We start from the raw sequence: 17,481 nt of genomic DNA on the forward strand, positions 1-17,481 counted from the left end.
CTAGCCTCTCAAAGATCTCAGGGAATGTCATGGCTAGGTGTAATAGTGTGTGCCCACAGTCCCCAAGTTTGAGAAGCTGAAGAATTGCTTGTTCTGGGGGTGGGGGACCAGCTGGGGCAAAATACAGCAAAATACTTTAACTCTTCTAGGCACACTTGTTTGCGCTCTCTGTGGCCAGATGGCATTCTGAAGAACAGCCAGGGGCAGACCTCCATCCCCAGGAGGTGTGGAAGACTCATTCTCGCCTCAAGGGGATGTAAGTAGGTAAGTTAGACATCACTAACGCCTCCGTTTAAAACTGTTATTTAAAGTTAGGCAAGAGGAGCCAGGTGCTAGTAGCTCACACCTGTAATCCTGGCTGAGGTCTGGTGATCATGGTTCAAAGCCAGCCCAGGCAGGAAACTCTGTGAGACTCTTATCTCCAATAAACCACCAGAAAACTAGAAATAGCGCTGTGGCTCAAGTGGCAGAGTGCTAACCTTGAGCTGAAGAGCTGAGGGACAGCGCCCAGGCCCAGCGTTCAAGCCCTAGGAGGGATACAAAAAAAAAAAAAAAGTTAGGCAAGGAGGGGAAAAAGATAACAGAATGAAGAATTCATTGTATGTTTATTCACAAGAACTCATTGTATGTTTATTATTCACAGTTAATCACTACCTACCAAATGCTATCCGCAGTTAAAGGATTAAGTACATAGGTCTTTTTATTTAAACACTGATTTTTTTTAAATATATACACACAAAACTTAGTTCAGCAAGGCTTCATGATATACACCAATTCCAAAATAAAACAATCAAATGGTCCAGGTGTGAATGCCAGGGATTCTTTTTGTTGATCATCAGCAGGGAAAGGAGAAGTGGGAGGAGCCAGGAGAGGTGAGAATGCTCCTCTCCTCCGGTCTTGGGGCACTGAGAATCTACCTCTACAGATCCTCAGGAACACAAAGGTCCATTCCTGGGGAGAGGCTGAAGGGAGCTTTGCTCTCGTTATGAGGAGGAGGGTGGTGGGGAGGGGACAGGCACATTACTACAAGGGACCAAAAGTGGGCAGACAGGCAGAGCTTTGGGGTGGCCTTGGCTTTCCTGTCCTTCCCACCTCACTTCCCACTGTCCCTGCCTCTCACCATGGACTAGAGGGAGCAGCTGCAGATGCGGCCCACTGGGTGTGGAGACCATCCTGCCACTTCTCGCTGCTGCCTTACTGTTTACCTGACGAGTTAGGGGAGCCATAGGTGAAAGGCAGGGCCTGATTTAAGCGTGAGGAAAAAAGCAAATCCTGTTTCCACCCAGTGTAGAACTACAGTAGGACCTGTGACAGTCAGGTAAGGACAATTTGGGTGCTTCTTTTCCCCTCAGACTTGCCGTGGCTCCATGGACTTGTGCCTGGGGGGCTGGGGAGGTGGCGGTGAGGAGGGATATCTCTGGGAGCAGAGGGACAGGACACACCTGAGATCTGGAAACCAAGACTCCGCTGCCCTTGAAATCTGGCCAGATGCACCCAGTGAGTTAGAGCTGCGACCACCCCCGCTGCAGCTGGCTAGCACCCCTTCCCCTTGAAGGGGCTCCCAAATATTAAAGCTGAGCCTGCATCGCTGGCTGAGCCCAGGCAGATCGCTCACGCCCTCTGCCACTCCCACCTGTCTCCTTCTCTACCCTGCTTCCCCCTCCTCCAGGGGGAATTATTTACAGAGCAGGAGACAAACTGGGCGAAAAGCTCTGGACTGTCTTTCACTTATTTTACAACAAAACAAATTAAAAAAAACACCACTCATAAGCAACCTTTGAAATAAGAAAAAAGGCACTATGCAAAACAACATCGCCAACGGCATCTGGAGGAGACAGTGGAAAGTGGGCAGGCAGGCCTGCGGCCCAAGTAGCCAGACTCTTGGGAGGTCACAAGGCTTTGGGGGCAGGGGCCTCCTTCCCCTTCCCCTCTAATTCCCACTGTGAAGAAGGGTTAGGGGGACAGGCAGAGGTCCTCTTCTGGAGGAGGGGCTCCAACAAAGGCCCCAGGCTGCCCTGCCCACTCCTTTGTGTATATATGAAGAACACAGGCTGTTCTTTCTGTCATTTCCACCAAAACAGACATTTTGCATAGAGAAAATACCAGCCCGCTTGGTTTCTTTTCTTTTATTATTGGCATCAGCTGGGGCTATATGCGGCCTTAAACGTCATGCACTGAGGACAGGAGAAAAAGGATGAGAAAAAGGACACAGGAGGCAAACAGGAGCAGCGGTGAGAATCTGTAATAAAAACTCTTCTTAATTCATAGGTAAGTTTTGGCATTTTGATATCCAACGCCCCTTCCCACCCCCACCCCCCCAAAGTTGCAACCAAAGTGAGATGGTCACCAGTGTGACCCAGCCAGGTGTTCTCCACTCCCCGCAGGAGGCAGCTTGTGGGGAGATTTCATTTGTATTTTTCAACTTTCCACTTTCTTTAAATAATCTGTCTGGCTTGTTAGACGTTCCGGTTCACCGGAGTGACGTAATTGCGAGGAAACATGCCGGTCTGCCCATGGCAAGCCCCCTTCCACCAATTGGGGTCAGAGTTATCCATGACGTGGATGAAGTCTCCCCGGCGGAAGCCCAGCTCACCATCCTCCTGGGGGTCAAAATCAAAGAGGGCCTGCACGTACGTGGGCTGCTGCAAAAGAGGAGCAGGGAGACACAGGCATCCTGATTCCCAATTCTGCCACTGCTGTCCCTGCAGGCTGGCCGTGCACACATCCCTCTGCTGTCACTGCCCATATGCCCCACTGCTTCCTCTGGTCCTGGGGCTTGAACTCAGGGCCTTGGCTCTATCTCTGAGCTGCTTTTTGTTCAAGACTAGCACACTATCATTTGAACTTCTGGCTTTTCTGAGTAGTTTATCGGAGATAAGTCTCAAAGACTTTTCTACCTACTCTGGCTTCTAATACAATCCTCAGATCTCAGCTTCCTGAGTTGCTAGGATTACAGGCGTGAGCCACTGATGCCATGCTGCCCCATTTATTCTTATACATTCTAAGTTTGCCCTTAGGAAAGTTCACAATATTTCATGCTCCAAATATAATAATATATATTTCACTGAGGAGGGCCCAGGGGGCCACATTATTAAGTAGGAGCAGAAGAATGGGGTGGGGGTTCTCTGAAAACGTTTGCACTCCTATCACTCAGTTAACGTTTGATAGATTCAAAAGGTCTAGAAGTGTAGTGAAACCAGGTGCTTCTTACATGGCTCAGGACTGGGGTATCAGCGGCGAGGGTGGACCCCACACCTCGTCAACGCGGCTTGCCTTGCCACCAGCTCCCGGGGCAGATCAGGTGGGAGAGAATGTATGAGGGGCTATCTCCCAGAGAAAGCCTAGCAGCACAGCCTTCCAGATGCACTTGCCACGTTATTCCACACTACAGATGGGCAGCCGTAACCTGCAGAAGGGCTGCCCTGGCTCTGCAGAGCTCCTTCCTCGTGCTGGAAGAGGTCTCGGCTCAGTCTTACCTGTGGCACTTGTTCTATGTCTCGCAGGAATATCTGCTGGTTCCTGGACACGGATGTCGATCTATGGTAATCTACCAGCTCATTCAAAGAATTGAACTTCACCACCCAGAGGAAATACTTTCCAGCTCCATCGCGGAGCACCTTGAAGTGCTGCACGTCATTACCGAACCTGGGGAGGCGCAGAGAACACATGTGTGAGCTGGCCAAAGGCTCCATCCTGCCATGTCAGGACTGCCCATACAGTGGGTGCTGAGAGGCACTTCTCAGTGCTTGAGGACACCCCTTGCCTATTGGCTGGGGAGAGCCAGGCATTCGCCAGGCATCCTCGGGCTGTCTCCATGACTGACCATCACCAGTAATAATGAAAAGAATCCGCAGAGGGGGAAAATCATCTACCGTCAGATCTCGAAGATGTCTGTCCTAACACCAAATAATAGCTCCTTAAAAAAAAATAAAGAGTCGGGCCCTGGTGGCTCATGCCTGTAATCCTAGCTACTCAGGAGGCTGAGATCTGAGGATCACGGTTCAAAGCCAGCCCAGGCAGGAAAGTCTATGAGACTCTTATCTCCAATAAACCACTAGAAAACCGGAAGTGGCGCTGTGGCTCAAGTGTTAGAGCACTGGCCTTGAGCTGAAGAGCTGAGGGATAGCTCCCAAGCTGAGTTCAAGCCCCATGACTGACAAAAACAACAACAACAACAACAACAAACAAAGATTGTGGCTTATCTTCCTTAAAAAAAAAAAGTTGGAAGTGGCACTGTGGTTCAAGTGGTAGAGTGCAAGCCTTTTGTACAAAAGCTCAGGAACAGTGCTCAGGCATGAGTTCAAGCCCCAGGATGAGAAAGAAAGAAAAAATAAAAAAGTGACATTCAAACACTATAAAATATATGATTGGAAAAAGGTAAGAAGAAGTTTTGCCATAATTCTTCTGGGACAGGGAATGGTTAAAAGTTGTGCTTTTACTAGGTGCTGGTAACTCACACTTGTAATCTAGCTACTCAGGAGGCTGACATCTCAGGATCACCAATCCAAGCCAGTCCAGGCAGGAAAGTCCGGGAGATTCTTATCTCCAACAAACTACTCAGAAAAAGCAGGAAGTGGCTCTGAGGCTAAAGTGGTAGAGCATTAGCCTTGAGCAAAAGAAGTGCAGGAACAGAGGCCAGGCTCAGAGTTCAAACTCCAGGGCTGGGAAAAAAAAAAAAAAAAGTTGTGCTTTCATTCACAATGTTAGCTATGTTCCCTTTTCAGGTGAAAAAGGTCTCAGAATAGGCTGGACACGGTAGTACTTGTCTGTAATCCCAGCACTTAGGAGGCTGCTGCAGTTTGACTGTTGGCTGGTTGCCAGTTTGAGGCCAGCCTGGGCTACACAGTGAGACCTCTTCTCAAAACAAAGAAGCATTAAAGGTCTCAGATCAAATGACTTTCAGGGACAATAAATAAACAAGGCCCAGGGCTGGGAAGGTGGCTTGGTAGAGGCTTGCCTTGCATGCATGAAGCCCTGGGTTCCATTCCTCAGCACCACATAAGCAGAAAAAGCAGGAAGTGGCACTGTGGCTCAAGTGGTAGAGTGCTAGCCTTGAGCTGAAGAGCTGAGAGCCAGCACCCAGGCCCAGAGTTCAAGCCCCATGACTAACCAAAAAATAAACAAGGCCCAGCTATCAGAGAAACAACAGCTGCCTTATTGGGTAACATGCTTCCTTTTGCACTGGTCAGCAAAAAAAAGCAGCAAGTGTGGCTGACTGGTGCTGACCCAAGGTGTTTGCCACAGTGTCACCTGACCTGGACAGGAGATCACGGAGAGCTCTGTGTCCTGGTGACCGACAAGCCCTCGAGAGGAAACGGGCATTTGTAAAATGAATTGGAGTCTCCCCTCTGTTTATCCTTAAAGCTTGGAAAAAAACCAGATGATTCCTACAGATAATCCAGCAGGTGGCAGCACTGAACACAAGACATCCACTTTGCAAACTGCAATCGTTCCCCCTTATCCTTGGGAGATTTGTCGCAAGACCCTCAGAAGACGTCTGAAAGCACAGATGACACCAATGCTTACTGTATCTGCTCTGTGCACTACACATACGTTTTCTTCCCTCTACCACAACCCTAGGGCAAAGCTTAGCTTTCAGTAAAAGATTAATAATAAGAAATAGAACAATTTCCTGAACTAAGTTATTTCTGGGAAAAAGTGACTTCTGGAATCTCCCATTTAGTATTTTCAGACTGCAGCTGATTAGCGAGGCTACTGGCCTGAGTCTCTGTGCTACATAGCAACGTGGACGGCAAGGGCTTTGGGAGGAAGGTCACCCTCACAGAACACCATGCGCCTCCAAAGCCAGCTTGTCCCATGTGAGGCAGCGGCTTCTGACACAAAGCATTATGACAGCCAGTGTCAGTCTGCAACACTCTTATCACCCAGCCACATCTCCAGTCCACTCAGTGTTGCAGATCAAGACCAAACATCTAGAAACTAGAAGTATCTCAGAGGCCTGATGTTGCTTCAACTCCCTTTGGGAAGACATTTGTGTTGTTAAAAGGCAGCAATGACATCTGCTTTGTTTTTAGCTTCTGAAACAACAAATATATTAACTCCCTAAAAGTCTTTTTTTTTTTTTGGTGCCGGTACTGGGACTTGAACTCAGGACTTACACTGTCCTTTAGCTTATTTGCTCAAGGCTGGTGCTCTATAACTTGAGTCAGTTTCTTTTCTGCTTTTTTGATGGTTAACTTGAGGTCAGTGTCTCATGGACTTTCAGCCTGGGCTAAAACAGCAATCCTCAGATTTCAGCCTCCTGAGTAGCAAGATTACAAGTGTGAGCCACAGGGCCTCACTCCTAAAAGATTTTATCTGATAGAAGGGAACAGCTTGTCCGTCCCTAGCACCGGTGGTGGGAGCTGTGCAGTGATGGCTGGGCAGACAGCCCGCCCCCCAGCTCCAGTGGGCTGCCCAGTCCTGCCGGCCCCACCCACTGCTTAACTGCTTGTAGTCTAGTCGGGGAAGTGGAAGACAGCAAAACAGATGACGCACAAGCTAAGGAGAAGCATACAAATGACAATTCCACAACTCACCTCACCGGGATCCTCATTAGATCCTCACTTCTGCTTGTTCAATCAAATGCTTCAAAAAGCCCTCGTTACAAGAGGGGTGATTATTACGTTGTGTTAGGAATCAAAGACAACTGTACTATAGATATATTTGAAGCACCACAAACCTACCACAATCGTACATTTTAACCTGTATTTCAAAAAGACAAGTAGTACATTTTGGAAATCGGAAAAGTCTTATGCTTTACTTTCATTTGTTAACGAGAACTGGTTTATAGCTTTCCTTTAAAAAAAACTTTTAATGGAAGTAATCTATAACAAAATAGTAATCTGAATGTTTAACCTAATCACCTGCTTGTAAACGATGAAATGATTTTTTTTTATGATTCCCGAGGGTTTCCTATGAAATATATTAACTAGAAAAAAGCTGAAAGTGACAATTTAACTTGAAATCCTCTTCCAGAGATGAAGTTTAAGTTGGTCTAGAATCCTTAAAAAAGTTCCAGTTTTTACTTGGTATGTGATTCTCAGGGTAGAATGATTCCCAAGGGAAAGTAAACCCCCAAAGCTCTAGTGGTTCCAGGCCTGGTGGCTCATGCCTTCAATCCCAGCTTCTCGGGAGGTAAAAACTGGAAGGAGTGAGGTTGGAGTCCAGGTCAAATTCCTTGGACCCTTTTCGAGTTAATATGACAGGTGCAAGACAGGCTGGAGCTGTCCGATAAACGCAAGGCAAGGCAGCTGCACAGCCACCCACCAGACACACGGAAGGCAGGAGGGGAGTGGTAGGCACGGGGGAATAGCAGCTGCAACAGACTCTGTGGTTCAAAACTCTTTAATGGGCTGGGAACGTGGCTTTTTTGATAGAGCGCTTGCCTAGCATGCGTGAAGCCTTGGGTTCAATTCCTCAGGACCACATAAGCAGACAATCCCAGAAGTAGTGCTGTGGCTCAAGTGGTAGAGAGCTAGCATTAAGCAAAAGCAGCTCAGGGACAGTGCCCAGGCCTTGAGTTCAAGCCCAGGACTGGCAAAAAAAAAAAAAAAAAAAAAAAAAATCAAACTCACAAAAAAACTTTTCTATAGAACCATGTCTTCATTCTAAACCCAGCACTGCTAGAACTTTTAGAAGAGCCGACAATTAGGCTTTTAATGTAGAATTAAAATACCAGTTAGATTAGGCCTCTTCTACTTTGTGTGTTGCCAGTCACCTGACCAATGGCTGCTCAGGTTTAATCAGCCCTAGCCAGGGGTGCGGTGGCTCCAGCAGGAAATACTTACTTGACGGAGAGGGAAAAATCGCCAGGAGCACTCTCGCTCTCTCGGATTAGAAAGGCCCCATCGTGCCGCTGTTTGCTAAGCATCTCTTCTGCCTTGGCTCTGGGGATTTTGCCAAAAAACCACCTAAGGAAGGAAGGCAAGCCAGTCAACATCAGCTTCCCCACAAAGAAACGGGATGTTCCGCCTTAAATGTCAGCAGCAGACACTCCTTCCAGAGGAAGAGGCTCGCCCTTTACCCTCTGGTCTTATGGTGCCCAATGCACACTGACATTAGCTCCCATCCTTCCTGAGGGATGGGCTCTCCACAGCTTCTCCCCACGCTCCTTCCCACAATGCCTCAAGACACTACCATAGGCTGCTCTTTCTGGGGAGAGAAACAAGAATGGGCTTCTGGAGCCAAAGCCCCCAAGTCTCTGAAAGACACTAGGAAAAACCCAGGCCTGAGAATGGCAGCACAGGGCAGACCATAGAGGGAGAGCCAGATGATTCTTCCAGTAAGCTGGCTAAGGAAGAGTACTGCACTGCAGGAACAGGGCTGTGGGGGAGGGATGCTTCGAGGCCCAGAAGTTGGAGGCAGAACTGAGAGCCAAAGGGAAGAAGCCTGTACCTTTGCAGTTGAATGTTGCAACCTGCCGTGGAGTCCTTAATCTGTTGCAACCAGTAGCAATGCAATAATGGAGACCAGGCCATGGAACTGAGCTTTGGGGTACAGGGGACCTGGAGCCTTCCAACAGCAACAGATCCCAACATTCCATTAACCAAGGTTTTTTATTGGTCTTGTGCAAGGAAGTAAGATACAAACTTCAACATGTGACAATATTTGATATACAAGTGGTAGGTGACCTTCTTATTCTGGGAAGGAGAGCTGAATAGTAAACAGCCTTCAATTTGCATAAACCTAAGTCTACCCTTAGGTTCCCACACAGTTTAGGGTAGAATCTGAGTTCCCCTTAAGCCAGAATTGATTGATCTTTCCAGGAAAACTCAGCTTTCTAGAGTGTACTGGGAGAAGGCATTCCAACTTCCACTCCTTTTGGGGGTCTCACAGCTTGGATTTTTGGGCTCTCATAGTAGAAAGTCAATATTCCACTTGGGTCTAACATCAACAGAAAGGGGGTTTCTATTCACTGAAAGGCAACAGACATAACTAGAAAGCTACAGACGTCCGGCTTGGCTTTGGCTTCTTTTAAAGAAAGTAAAATGTCTTAAGGAAAGCAAAAAGGTTAAAGATTCTTCTCAGAGCCTCTCTCTGGGGTCATAGCTCAGCAGATGGCTTGCAGGCCATCAGAAAGAGGTTGGGAATACAGTTTAGTGAGGGTATGCATGTCCCCCCTCCACACTATCATCTTCAAAGGACTACCCGAAAAGTTAAGATTCATTTTTCTCATTTGAAAGAGTTACAGCTGGGTGCCGGTGGCTTGTACCTGTAATCCTAGCTACTCAGGAGGCTGAGATCTGAGGATCGAGGTTCAAAGCCAGCCTGGGCAGCAAAATCTGTATGATTCTTATCTCCAATAAACCACCAGAAAACTAGAAATGGCATTGTGGCTTAAATGGTAGAATGCTCGGAAGTGGCGCTGTAGCTCAAGTGGTAGAGCGCTCGCCATGAGCTGAAGAGCTGAGGGACAGCGCCCAGGCCCAGAGTTCAAGCCCCACAAACGACAAAAAAAAAAAAAATGGTAGAATGCTCGCCTTGAGCTGAAGAGCTCAGGGACAGTGCCCAAGCCCAGAGTTCAAGCCCCATGACTAAAACAAAAACAAACAACAAAAAAGAATAATAATGTCTTCGGTTCCCAATGCTAGTTTGCTTTGACCAGAAGAAAGAGTGGCTGAATTCAGAGAAAACTGTGGGAGCAACTGACCTATGGTTCACAGGTGTGTGTGTGTATGTATGCATGTGTGTGTGTGTAAGCATGTTTCCTTCCATTTCAAAAGAAAACCACTACTAATTAGTATGGAGGGAAAAATAATTAGGAAAGGACATTTTTTTCCACAATCATTTTCAATGTTTTACTATTAAAAAAAAAAAACAAAGCCATTTATTCATAGCTCAGATTTATCTTTTTTTCTTTTCTGTTGCTAGATCAGGATTCCAACTCATGGACGCTTTGCTTAATGGCTGATGTTCTAACCAAATGGAGCCATGCTTCCCACCCCTAAGATTTATCTTTTGTGGTAACTGCAAATTAACATTTGCATTTAACATGCAAATGATAAAACAAAGTTGGAAGCAAAGTGCTACAAGATGTTTCCAAGCAGACACTGTGGGGGAAACAAGCTATACTGCGGGAGATACCTGGAAACTGTCCACCAGAACCTGAACATCCCCAAACCTAGTGCAGGTGTCACTCTCACTTTGTAGGCTTTGATGCCAGGCTGCACACTCTGTACAACTTGTCCTCTTGCTTCTACAAATACTCAGGGGAATCCTGCAGGGCCCGGGAACCAGGTCACACCAGAGTAATGCTGTCTTAACAGAGCAGCCGGCTCTCAGAGGATGAAAGGAGGGCACAGAAACATTTTCTGGTCACTGGTGCTTTTGAGGGCTAGGCAGGCTTGTGTGCAGTGTGCATGTCCAGAGAAAGGACACACAGGGACATGCTCTCACTCCCGGACTATAGTGGGTAGGGGTGAAGGTTCTCAAAATGGAGTAGAGCACCAGCCACACAAGGCAAGCGAGCTGAGCAAGTACTAGGTCCTGAGTTCAAACCCTAGTACTGAAAAAAAGAAATGAAAGAAGGAAAGAAAGAAAGAAAGAAAGGAAGGAAGGAAGGAAGGAAGGAAGAGAAGTTTCCAAATCTATTCCTGTTATAACAAATGGAAGCTGGACACCAATGGCTCACACCTATAACCTTAGCTACTCAGGAGGTTAAGACCTGAGGATCATGGTTCAAAGCTAGCCCGGGCAGGAAAGTAGATGACACTCTTTAACATCAATTAACAACCAAAAAAGTTGCAAGCGGAGCAGGGACTCAAGTAGCAGGGCATCAGCCTTGAGTGAAAAAGCTCAGGGAAAATGCCCAAGCGTCAGAGCCCAAAAATCCAAGCTGTGAGACCCCAAAGGATTGGGAGTTTGGAATGTCTTCACTCTAGAAAGCTGAGTTTCCCTGGAAAACTCAGTCAATCAGTCCTAGCTTAAGGGGAACTCAGATTCCACCCTAAACTGTGTGGAAACCTAAGGGTAGACTTAGGTTTATGCAAATTGAAGGCTGTTTACTATTCAGCTCTCCTTCCCAGAATAAGAAAGTCACCTACCACTTGTATATCAAATATTGTCACATGTTGAAGTTTGTACCTTACTTCCTTGCATAAGACCAACTAAAAACCTTGGTAAATGGAATGTTGGGATCCGTTGCTGGTGGAAGGCTACAGGTCCCTTGGTTCTTCAAACCTTAGTTGCATGGTCCAGTCTCCCTTATTGTGTTGCTCCAGGTCACTACGGATTAAGGGGCACCAGGCAGGTTGTGACACCCAGGCCTCTAGTTCAAGCCCCAAGACCATCACAAATAAATAAGGTAAGAAATAAAAAATAGAAAATAAAAAAGAAAATTGGTTAAGAGACTATTTCATTAAAAAAGATTTCTTGTGAATACATACACTCTCTGACTCTTTGAAAGAGAATGAGCAAGAGGACAATTACACTGCACTGGTTCTTTCTTTCTCTCTCCTTTTTTTTTGGTCAGTCATAGGGCTTGAACTCTGGGCCTGGTCACTGTCCCTCAGCTCTTCAGCTCAAGGCTAGTGCTCTACCCACTTGAGCCACAGTGCCTCTTCCGGCTTTTTCTGCTTATGCCTCATTCATGCGAGGCATGCACTCTACCACTAAGCCACCTTCCTAGCCCTTTCTCCCTTTTTTTTCTTGTCAGTCATGGGGCTTGAACTCTGGGCCTGGACACTGTCCCTCAGCTCTTCAACTCAAGGTGAGTGCTCTACCACTTGAGCCACAGTGCCATTTCTGGTTTTCTGGTGGTTTACTGGAATGAGTCACATAGACTGTCCTGCCTGGGCTAGCTTTGAACCTCGATCCTCAGATCTCAGCCTCCAGAGTAGCTAGGATTACAGGAGTTAAGTCACCAGCGCCCAATTGTTCCTTTCCCTTTCCTCCCCTCCCTTCCCCTTCTTTTTTTCCCAGCCCTGGGGCTTGAACTCAGGTCCTGGGCACTGTCCCTAAGTTTCTTTTGCTCAAGGTTAGCATTCTACCACTTGAGCCACAGTGCTACTTCCAGCTTTTTCTGTTTATGTGGTACTGAGGAATTAAACCCAGGGCTTCATGCATGCTAGGCAAGCACTCTACCACTAAGCCACATTCCAGACCTGTACTGTTTATTTCTGAGATAGGGATTTGCTTTCTGCTCAGTCATTCATCTGAACTTTGGTCTGCCTAAAAGAAATGCTTTCTTTTCTTTTTTTTTTTTAGGTCTAGAACTGGGACTTGAACTCAGTTCCTGATGCTTTGGTTCACTGGCTAGCAACTCTACCAACTGAGCCACAGTTCCAACTCCTTTTTTTTGGTGGGGGGGCAGTCATGGGGCTTGAACTCTGGGCCTGGGTGCTGTCCCTCAGCTTTTCAGCTCAAGGCCAACACTCTACCACTTGAGCCACAGTGCCACTTCCAGTTTTCTGGTAGTTTACTGGAGATAATAGTCTTACTGACTTTCTTGTCTGGGCTGGCTTTGAACCACGATCCTCAGATCTCAGCCTCCTGAGTAGCTAGGATTACAGGCGTGAGCCACCGGCACCCAGCTTTTTTTTTTTTTTTTTTTTATGATTTCTAATATAACTGGGATAATAGGCATACAACCATACCTTGCTGCTTCTACTGAGATGGAGTTTCACACTGTTCTGCTTGGGTCAGCCTAAAACCTTGATCCTCCTGATATCACCTTCTCTAGCAGGACTATTCTTGAACCAAGATCCTTTTAAATAAGTTAGGATTTGAGGTTGAGCCTAAAACATCCTATGTTGTTTATACATGACCCATAACTCAAGACTTTTTTTTTGAGTACTAGGGATTGAAGGGAGGAAGGGCCTTATGTAGGCACTGTACCATTTGAGCCCTGCCTCTCAGTGCACACACACACACACACACACACACACACACACACACACACACACACACACACACACACACACACACACACTTTTTTTCCTTTTTCCGGTCCAGTTGTGGGGCCTGAACTCTGGACCTGGGCGCTGTCCCTCAGCTCTTCAGCTCAAGGCTAGCGCTCTACCACTTGAGCCACAGCGCCAATTCCAGCTTTTTTTTTTCTGCTTAGTGGTGCTGAGGAATCGAACCCAGAGCCTCATGCATGCAAGGCAAGCGCTCTACCACTGAGCCAACTTCCCAGCCCCTTAATTAATTTTTTTCAGTCATGGTGCTTGTACTTAGGGCTTGGGCACTGTCCTTGAGCTTCTTTTGCTCAAGACTAGAGCTCATCTACTTGAGCCATACACAACTTTTTGGTACTTAACTGGAGGCAAGAATCTCATCTTGTGAACTTTCTTGTCTGGGATAGCTTCTAACTGCGATCCTCAGATCTTATTGTTTAGGCTGGTCTCAACTTGCACTTGTATTGTCTAAAAACTGTATAAGTGTTGGGATAACAGATAGGCAACACTCATGTACCTAGCTGGTGAATTAGAAATGTTTCTTTTCAGTGCCAGGAATCAAACCCAGGGATTCATGCATGCTAGGCAAGCACAGTATATTGAGTTACACCCACAATCCCAATGGGTGTTTAAAAATACCCAAAACCTTCCTAAATAGGAAAAAATAATATTTGGCAGGAGAGGCCACAAAGCCTAAAATTTCTGCTATCTGACCTTTTATAGAGACACACTTTGATCAAGTGTGTAATCTGAAGGATGAATGAAGAAAACAGAAGAGGACATGTGGTCTGATCCAACCATTTGTCTCTCTCTTAGTAACCACTGTCCAATGCTTCTCCCAACATAGTACTTCCCATGAGCCTCTATGAAAACCCCACATACCCTGTAAAGCAAATTCTAAGACCAAGAGGCTGTAAGAATGTGGGAAATCTAAGAAATTCACACTCAGCTTCTTGAAGCTTCTGGTTTGCCACCACTGGTGCCTGCCCCTTTAGTAACCTGGGCAAGCTGCATGTTGATCCTCAGTCTTACATTACAGGGACCTCAAGTGAGTGGAAGTATCAAAGTATCATCCCACAGATAGAGATCTTGTAATCTTTTTTTTTTTGGGGGGGTCTGGTTGTGGGGTCTGAACTCTGGGCCTGGGCGCTGTCCCTCAGCTCTTCAGCTCAAGGCTAGCGCTATACCACTTGAGCCACCGCGCCACTTCCGGCTTTCTTTCTTTTTGCTTATGTGGTGCTGGGGAATCGAACCCTGGGCCTCATGCATGCAAGGCAAACGCTCTACCACTGAGCCACCTTCCCAGCCCAAGATCTAGTAATCTTATGTGCATACACAGTTCAAGATTTTGTGCAAAAGCACTTTTTTTTTGGTCTGGCTGACTGTAAGGCTTGAATTCAGGGCCTGGGTGCTGTCCCTGACCTCTCTTGCTCAAGGCTAGCACTCTACCACTTTGAATCACAGTTCCACTTCTGGTTTTTGAGTGATTAATTGGACACAAATAGTTTCACAGGGATTTTTCTGCCCAGGCTGGCTTTGAACCATGATCTTCAGATTTTAGCCTCCTGAGTAGCTAGGATTACAGGTGTGAGCCATCAGCGCACTGCTATACTTTTGATTATTTATTTATTTATTTATTTATTTATTTATTGGGTCCAGTTGTGGGGCCTGAACTCTGGGCCTGGGCGCTGTCCCTCAGCTCTTCAGCTCAAGGCTAGTGCTCTACCACTTGAGCCACAGCGCCACTTCTGGCTTTTTTCTTTTTACTTATATGGTGCTGAGGAATCGAACCCAGGGCCTTAGGTGTGCAAGGCAAGTGCTCTACCACTGAGCCACCTTCCCAGCCCCAATATACTTTTGATTTTTATAATCAAGGCTTTCAGCCTTGAATATCAATTTAAAAATATTTGCTAAGCTACTATGTACAAAAGCAAGCTACATGTTTCCAAGAATATAAAAGTAGAGGACATGAATTCTCCAAGGAATATAAGATCTTTTGTGGGAGCGAGGAGGGGGGAGATCCAACAAGATAGTACAAGTTCTAAAGAAAGATGAGACCAGCCTTCACTTTGTAATCACCCCATGAAACATTTATAAAAGAGCAATTAGGAGGTGCCTGGCTCTCTTCAAAGTAAAAAGAAATTTCTTTACCCCACTCCCCCCCACCCCCCCATTGGTATCTGTATGGTCCCTACATCACCATGAGGGCCAGCCCAACTCCTCTCCAGGCTAATGCCTCCTGGATGTGATCTCAAACAGCTGCCATGTGAACTATGTGGGAACTTTACTATACCATAAGTTAACTGTGGACTATAATGTCCTATTACCTTGCACAGTCCTGCCACAAAACAAGCACTCTGTAAGAGTTTATTGACCCCTGCATGAACACAACTGGTAGTTTTATGGGAGACTTCTCGATCATTTACCTTGTTTTACAGAAGACAAATTATTTTCCTAGAAGAGGCTCAGGATTTTTGTTTATACATGTCTTTACCTCTATAGATTACATGTATAGGGGAGGAGCAATACTCTTTTTTTGTTTCTGTTTTGCATTGTGAGACTTTCGTAATGAACACTGTATTAATCAATTACTGGCACTGAATAAAGATACTAGATGCTGTAGTAACTTGTAGAAGGAAGAATGAATTAGATGATCCTGAAAGCCTTTTTTAGCACTATGACCTATGTATGTCTATTTCATTATTTGGGGAAATAAGAACAGGCACAGGCCAGTGCAAGTGACTCATGCCTGTATTCCTAGCTACTCAGGTGACTGATATCTGAGGATCGTGGTTGGAAGCCAGCCCAGGCAGGAAAGTCTGTGAGACACTTCCCAGAAGGGTCTGGGAAGGTGGCTCAGTGGTAGAGTGCTTGCCCTTGGATGCATGAGGCCCTGGGTTCAATTCCTCAGCACCACATAAGCAGAAAAAGCTGAAAATGGCGCTGTGGCTCCAGTGGTAGAGTGCTCTCCTTGAGCTGAAGAGCTGATGGACAGTGCCCAGGGCCAGAGTTCAAGCCCCACAACCAGAAAAAAAAAACAAAAAACCAGGAAGTGGTGCTGTGCCTCAAGTGGTAGAATGCTAGCTTTGAGCACAAAAAGACTCACAGACAGTGTGCAGGATGGTCCTGAGTTCAAGCCAGGGCAAGCCAAAAAATAAAATAAAAGGTAGTTGGGGGGTAGAGGGGGTGGGAGATGGGAAGGGATGGGAAGGGGAAACAAAGAAGGAGGCAACAATGCTTGACAAGAAATGTACTCATTACCTTGCCCATGTAATTGTAACCCCTCTGTAAGGTATTTTCACAATTAAAAAAAAACAAAAAAAAAAATGTGGGGCTGGGAAGGTGGCTCAGTGGTAGAGCGCTAGCCTTGAGCTGAAGAGCTGAGGGACAGCGCCCAGGCCCAGAGTTCAGACCCCATGACCAGACCCAAAAAAAAAAGCCCCATAAAATAAATTAAATAAATAAAATCTTAAAAAAAAAAGCCAGAAGTAGTGCTGTGGCTCAAGTGGTAGGGCACTAGCCTTAAGCTGAAGAGCAGAGGGACAGTGCCCAGGTACAGAGTTCAGCCCCCACAACTGGCAAAAAAATAAATAAATAAATAAAATAAATAACAGGCAGAGCCAGGTGCTGTGGCTCACACCTGTAATCCTTACTACTCAGGAGGCTGAGATCTGGAGGATTTGGCTTCAAGTATAATCCACCAGAAAAGTTCACAAAGACTCCATTTCAATTAACTAGCTTCAAAAAGAGAAACAAAACAAAAATCTTGGGCTAGAGGTGTGGCTACATATGGTAATTCAAAAGAATTATGAAACACATCTAGCCCCAAGGGTTTTATTAAAAAAGAATTAAGGACTTGCTAAAGTATTGTTTTGTCTTTGAAGACCATTGACAGTTATTAATGTAAAATGCATACCATTGCTTTGGCCTTTTGGCTAAGATCAAGTGTAAAATGTACCATTATGGGGAGGAGTGTGATGCAAGTGGTAAAGTGTCTGTTTAGCCTAGAAGGCATGAGGCCCCAAGTTCAATCCCCACTACCATTAAAAGGAAAGAAAGAAGAAAAAAGGCACATTATTACCATTGTACTCAGTATGCTTGGTTAATTTCTCTGGAAAGGCAGAACAAACAGTATGACACTCATTCCACTGGTCTCGATTTTAACAACTATACTCCAAGCAAACAGGTGGGTGGGTCACCTCCCTAGGAGACCAGAGGAGCTCAACTTACGGATGTGGTTTCATTTCTATGTAGTTCTTGGGAATGAAGCCGTCTTTCCCATTGAGCTCTGCCTTGTACCAGTTCTGATCACATTCTTCATTCAAAACCTAAAATGAAACAAGAGGGGGTGGGAAATCAACCTTCTTGTTTCCATTTTCAAAGGGTAGTCACCAGGTGTGATCTCATAAGTCTGTGAAAGATCTTCTTTGAAGCATTCTCAGCTATGTGGATATAAGACTCCTTATAACTGGTTCATTATGTAAGAACTCTGTGACAATTGAAAAGAAACTGTGTCTGGAAATGGAAGGTCAGACTCCTAAACACCTAGAATTAAACACTCAGTAAGAAAGCAAAAGAATGA

At 45.9% G+C, this 17,481-nt stretch overlaps 1 protein-coding gene across 5 annotated transcripts in view; it reads right to left on the reverse strand.

The window, feature by feature from the left end:
• Nucleotides 1–586: 586 nt before the first annotated feature.
• Grb2 (growth factor receptor bound protein 2) overlaps nt 587–17,481 on the reverse strand; it is an 80,370-nt gene continuing 63,475 nt past the window's right edge. For 4 of the 5 annotated variants that reach the window (XM_042702670.1, XM_042702669.1, XM_042702671.1 and 1 more), the window contains exons 3-6: nt 17,130–17,227; nt 7,791–7,913; nt 3,477–3,645; nt 587–2,642 (exon numbers count right to left, since the gene is read on the reverse strand). In XM_042702670.1, the coding sequence (XP_042558604.1) occupies nt 2,457–2,642; nt 3,477–3,645; nt 7,791–7,913; nt 17,130–17,227 (576 nt within the window). In that variant the 3' untranslated portion in view covers nt 587–2,456. The remainder of the gene's footprint in view (nt 2,643–3,476; nt 3,646–7,790; nt 7,914–17,129; nt 17,228–17,481) is intronic. The other variant, XM_042702673.1, reaches the window with a different exon arrangement.

The sequence above is a fragment of the Dipodomys spectabilis genome, unplaced genomic scaffold (assembly GCF_019054845.1).
Source record: "Dipodomys spectabilis isolate Male_0828 unplaced genomic scaffold, ASM1905484v1 ptg000329l, whole genome shotgun sequence".
In the NCBI taxonomy this organism is placed as follows: Eukaryota; Metazoa; Chordata; class Mammalia; order Rodentia; family Heteromyidae; genus Dipodomys; species Dipodomys spectabilis.